At 34.0% G+C, this 6,000-nt stretch overlaps 1 protein-coding gene across 2 annotated transcripts in view; it reads right to left on the minus strand.

The window, feature by feature from the left end:
• gpp (DOT1 like histone lysine methyltransferase grappa) overlaps nucleotides 1-5,419 on the minus strand; it is a 280,396-nt gene extending 274,977 nt beyond the window's left edge. For both annotated transcript variants that reach the window (XM_085809864.1, XM_085809863.1), the window contains exons 1-2: nucleotides 5,180-5,419; nucleotides 4,994-5,034 (exon numbers count right to left, since the gene is read on the minus strand). In XM_085809864.1, the coding sequence (XP_085665990.1) occupies nucleotides 4,994-5,034; nucleotides 5,180-5,254 (116 nt within the window). In that variant the 5' untranslated portion in view covers nucleotides 5,255-5,419. The remainder of the gene's footprint in view (nucleotides 1-4,993; nucleotides 5,035-5,179) is intronic.
• Between the last annotated feature and the right edge of the window lie 581 nt (nucleotides 5,420-6,000).

A 6,000-nucleotide genomic window follows, 5' to 3' on the forward strand; every position in this document is an offset into this window, starting at 1 on the left:
AAAGATGTGATACATTTTTTGCCCTCGCGCCAAGGACAGAAGAACGTGAATGCAATGTTTAAAGTGAGAAAACATTATGTGCCAAGAACACATTAATGTATTTCGTTCAAAATGTGAAGAAAAAAAATAGGCAATGTGCATTAGAGATGTAATGAAACTTAGAGGCATGATGTTTATATTTTTATTACACAGTCCAGTCACATTAATGTGACCATCTGTCAAAAGCCAGAATAACCACCTTTCGCAGAGCAGACTGCTGCGAGACGTGCAGGAAGAGAGTCACATAGGTCCCTGAAGGTGTTCTCTGGGATGTTGAGCCATGCCGACTCTAATGCCGTGGCCAGCTGCGCTAGATTACGCGGTTGAGGATCCATGGCGCGAACAACTCGATCGAGATGGTCCCACAGATGCTCGATTGGGTTTAAGTCAGGTGAGTTTGCTGGCCAGGGGAGGACGGTAAACTCATCCTGGTGCTCTTCGAACCACGCACGTACACTGGCAGCTGTATGGCACCTCGCATTGTCCTGCTGGAAGATGCCATCATCCTGAGGAAAAACAATGCGCATGTAGGGGTGAACATGGTCCGCAAGGACAGATGCGTACTTGTATTGATCCATTGTGCCTTCCACAATGATCAGTGAACCTAGAGAATGCCAGGAAAACATTCCCCAGACCATAATGCTCCCGCCTCCAGCTTGGACCGTTCCGGAAATGGTTGCAGGGTGGTTCCTTTCAGAGGTTTCACGCCTTATACGCCAACGTCCATCTGTCCGATGGAGCATAAAACGCGATTCATCCGAAAACGCAACCTGTCGCCACTCAGTGGACGTCCAGCTGCTGTACTGGCGTGCAAATTCTAGCCTTCGCCGTCGATGAACAGCAGTCAGCATAGGTGCACGAACCAGGGGTCTGCTTCGGAGGCCCAGACGCAGCAATGTTCGCTGAATAGTACTTTGGGAGACACTTTTGGTAGCCCCTTGGTTCATTTTGGTGGTCAGTTGCTCAACTGTAGCCCGTCTATCTGCCCGAACGCATCTCCGCAACCGTCGTTCGCCTCTGTCATCTATGGCCCGTGGTGCACCACATTTGCCACGTTGCTGATTTTGGACAGTCCCATTTTGCCATGCACGGTACACTTTTACCACGGCGGCACGCGAACAGTTCACAAACTCAGCCGTTTCGGAAATGCTTCCACCCTTGGCCCGAAAGCCAATGATCATGCCCTTTTGGAAGTCGGATAAATCGCTTCGTTTCTGCATTACGCCAACGATTGAAATGTTTTCCGAAGCCCTCACACACCCTTTATATACGCTCAACTGCACTGTGCTGCCACCTACCTGCCTTCTCTGATTGGTTATTTAACTCTGACATGGAAAGTACGTGGTGGTCACATTAATGTGACTGGACTGTGTATTTTCATTTATCTTAATTTTAACTCTAAGACTATTTTGGAAATTAATTTTTTGAAACCCAATTATTATTCACGTATTTATAATACACGAGAACAAGGAAAATAGCTTTAAAACTAAATAAAACTATTTTTACTGTATTTTAAATATTGGGGTATATGATACCCCACGCGCCCACTCTAGTAACTTTTCTTGGTATGACTTCTGCTGGGTTAAAATGTTAGTTTTTAATGCGTATGATACCACCAGAAATGTTAACCTTGTGTACTTCTATCATTCATTTAAAAATAAGAAGAAATCTCGTGAAAACTCAAATTAACTGGCATATAAATTTATAATTTTCCTTTTTCTCTGTAGAACACTTCTTCACCGTATATGCGACTACTGAAGTCTGATCTTTACCTTTTAATCATTACCTTCAATTTTCAAACAACTGTTACTATTCTAATTAGGACAAAATTTCCGGTTCTGGGACTAGGAGCAGTTTGCAGAAAGTGCATCTGCTATTTTAAAATATTCTGTCTGTTTATCAGCTGTTTCATAAATTAATAATCATTCATCACATGTAGATGATATTTAAAAATTTATGAAGGAAAGAAATAAAAGCAACAAGGCTCATACAGTTTTAAAATACATATGTAGAAAGAAAGACAACATTTGAAGTTACAGTGTGTTTTAAGTTTAGCTTTCATTTAAGAGAAAGTGCACCCTCAGTGCGACTCATTCTTTGTTTGAAAATTATACTATTATACTTTGTTGAAAATTATACTTTGTTCATTTGTTCGATAAAGTCAACACCTTTAACAACAAAAACCCAGTAAGAAACAATTTGATGACATATTCCAAAAGAAAGAATGCAAGGTTTTGAAATACTTCTGTAAAGAAAAGTATTAACTATATAGATTTCTGCAGAGAATCCATTGGTAATAATTCTATAGGTAACTCGTTGGCAGATATTCAGTTTTTGCTTACCAAGGGCTAATTCGACAATTTGAAGCCACGGAAACTGAAATTCTGAAATAAGTTTTGAAGTTCTCAGTCATTAACAAAGAAATTAATAAAAGGAATAGTGTTTCCAGAGAATAAATTACAGAATTTTAATGTTACATTCTGAAAAGAATAATTCAAACAGTTTTTCCCTCGTTGCAACACAGCAGTTAAATTTTGTTGTGATGTTGTCTGAACTTAGCTCCTGGTATTAAAGAAACAGATAACATGAACCAAAACTTACTGTATTACACAGATACAAGCTAACCACTTGCCCAGAGCATATGCTGATGCACTCCGGGACACAAGGTCAAGATTTCGGGGCACTGCAGGCCGTGGCCCACTAGGGATGTTGCGCCACTGAGTTTAGTTTAATATTACACAAATATTACTTTTTTTTTTTTTTTTTTTTTTTTTTTTTTAAGTTTTGACCAAAGCATTTTAACACATGTTCTGTTTCACAACTGATTTGACCTTGAGATAAGCTAACTTTTTAAAAATCTCAAAGGATTATTTATTGTAAATCATCATTGACAAAATTATGGGATGGAAAAACTGATATTATACAGTCACCATATGTTACTCACTATTCACGCAAAATTTCAAATGTTAAAACAATCCTTTCAATGAAAAACGTTTTTACTTTAATATAAGATGCAAATTTTTATGTCATAATTTAAAACATTTCCAATAATATACAAAAATATTTTAAAATAAAATGACCGAAATTTACTTGGATTAACGTAAAGATTACAATTCATATTTAAAAATTTATTTCTAAAAAAAAAATATTAGAAAAAATCATGAAAATAATATTTTCACACTACCAAAAAAAAATTAATCATGGTATGTAAAAAAAAATTGGCATAATTTTAAACGCAGTCTCAAATTAGAATTTTGGCTGATAATTTTGCTTTTTCATAACATAGAGCCATATAGTAATTTAATATATATCCTAATTCATCCTTTGAGATATGAAGAAAGCTTTTTTTAATTTCCCGGGATCGGTAGAATAAAATACAACTTCTTCTTTTTAACCACACAGATTATTGAATCGATGACAAATGCAAAATTTGTCAATATCTGCAATTAAATAAGTTTAAAACCGTAGATAAATAACTTTCCAAAAAATTTATTATCTAGATAACGTTACGTATCTACAGAATTAACTTTCAAAAAATATTTTTACAATAAACATTATTCGAAAAAATGGCAAGTTCTCATGCGGACGCCATGTCTAACCAGTAAATACCGCTCAAAAAAACTTTACAATTAAAAAAAAAAACCTCATATCTCAATAACTTGTATACATTGATCAGGAAGATTAACTTTCAATATAGATGGCATTTAAAGTACGCATCTATAGCGAAAAAAAAAGATGCCACAGCATGCTGCTCATATAAAAGCAGCTCCCGCATTACGCATAAACAAAGCCAAGTGTAATCACCAATTACTAAAGCCTCGCTAAAACCATAAATAAAAAAATTCCCACGCCAAATGCCATGTGGGATTGGCAACATTTGGCGAAATTTATCAGATGTCACGGAATTATGGTTGCTTTCATAGTCACGTGATCATTTTGTCATGAGAGTACCTACACTCTACGCTGCCTAGAAAATGTTATTAAGTGTTCAGGAAAAATATTTGTATATATTAATTAATATCATTTCAACATTTATCTCCTCCCTTGCTTCGATTGACGTCAACCTATCCTAACCATATGAGATAATATAAATAATTGCAAATATACCGCTTCAAAACATACGTCTAGAATCAAAATAATCGGTACATGTTCAGCGTCTGCTTCTAAAACTACTTAACAAACGTTACTCAGTGCATCACTGTCACGGGAGATGTCATCACACAAATAAATCTTGAGACTACCATATTTTAACAAAATGCGCCAATTTGTTTCTCCGTTGGCAGGCACAGTTTTAAGAAGAAAATCGTGGACTTTCAATGAATGCCCATATTATACATTGCACACACTTACAAGTTATTACAGTAAATATATCAAATGTTATATTTATAAAATACATGCATACTGAAGACATAACCAAGAAAAGGCAAATTATTTTAAAGTACGATTTTAATTTTACTTCTAAAATTGATCACAGAACTTAGAAATATTTCTTATCAAGGCGTTTCTTGTAATGCTTATGTTTATAACATATCTTACACTACATTTAAATTTACACCGTTTATTGTACCATATAAATGTATTTTCAAATTAAAAGGCAAAACTTTAAAATATAACACACAATGTAAAATACATAAATATTATTCAATTAAAATCATATTTTAAATAAAAATACAAATTTCAAGAGAGAATGCAAATATTCTAGCATTTTACTTACGACTACAAATTTTAACGGGCTTGCAAATATTCTGTAATTTCATTTGCAACTATATCTTTTATAGCAATTCGAACAGCTTTTATAGTTCTATATTTCAACTGAAAATTATGCAGCTGCAGATTTCAGAGAAGTAAATAAACACTGAGTTCAGGAAATATAATACAAAAATTTTAAATAAATAAATAAGTTAATGCATTTTATATAAGTAGATACATTATTTATCAGAAATAAATACTTTACCTAATAGTATCAACAATTTCTGTAGCTCTGTCATACTTATCCTAAAAAAAAGGAAAACAGCTGATTATAACCCCAGTTTAATTCTTCGATTATTACAACTCCGTGTATTATATTTTAGCACATATTATTATTTAAACATGCGGTCAGGGAATAAGTCACAACACAACAAAAATATAAATATTTTACCGAAGCTGTTAATGGCCACTGATATATCGCTGGCTCTCCTCCACATGGACTATGAAGCCTCAGCTCCAAACCCATTTTCTCTCTATCTGCACAATTAGAAGCCAACGTTATTAGAAGTCAAATTCATAATTTCCACATTCCATTGTTTCCCTGCCCATCCCGAAAGCTACTTATCTCAACCCTTCGTATCTCACTCTTCCTTAACCATCCACTAATTACACATCCTGCCGAAGCGTCTATCACGTGACTGTCAAACTATAAATATGATTGGGTGCAATGTACTACGGTTATAGGTACCGAATGAATATTCGCTCAGATGCCGCACGAGAAAAGTTTTTGTTTTTAAAAAAACCAGTCGAGGAAATTAAAAGGAAAAACCTAAATTATTGCTGGGATCAAAAATTAGAAATTTTAGAAGTCCGACATGCAACCCAAGATTAGAAAAGGTCAAAACATTTTGTAAAGCTAAAAATAATACGCAAAAGAAAAATTTTTTTAGGTAATTATTATTTATATTAGGTATCATAATTAAACTAAAAAAACCGAAAAGCACCAGAAATACTAAAATCATAGAAAAATATAAAATTAAATATTTATCACTGGAAATAAACAAAAAAATAAATCATTGGAATAAAACTATAAACACCGGAAAAATATACAAACACTAGAAAACACCAGATAAACACAAAAAAATCATAATCATAATTTGAAAAAATGGTTATTAAATTACGAAAACTTTTAATCTTCTTGCGCTTTCAGGAAAATTTCATTATTTCTTGACGATCTACTCCAAGGAAAAAAAATTTGGTTGATTGCTAGAT

Source organism: Stegodyphus dumicola, chromosome X2 (assembly GCF_044657685.1).
Source record: "Stegodyphus dumicola isolate Sdum_Otavi_A_Nest chromosome X2, ASM4465768v1".
Taxonomy (NCBI): Eukaryota; Metazoa; Arthropoda; class Arachnida; order Araneae; family Eresidae; genus Stegodyphus; species Stegodyphus dumicola.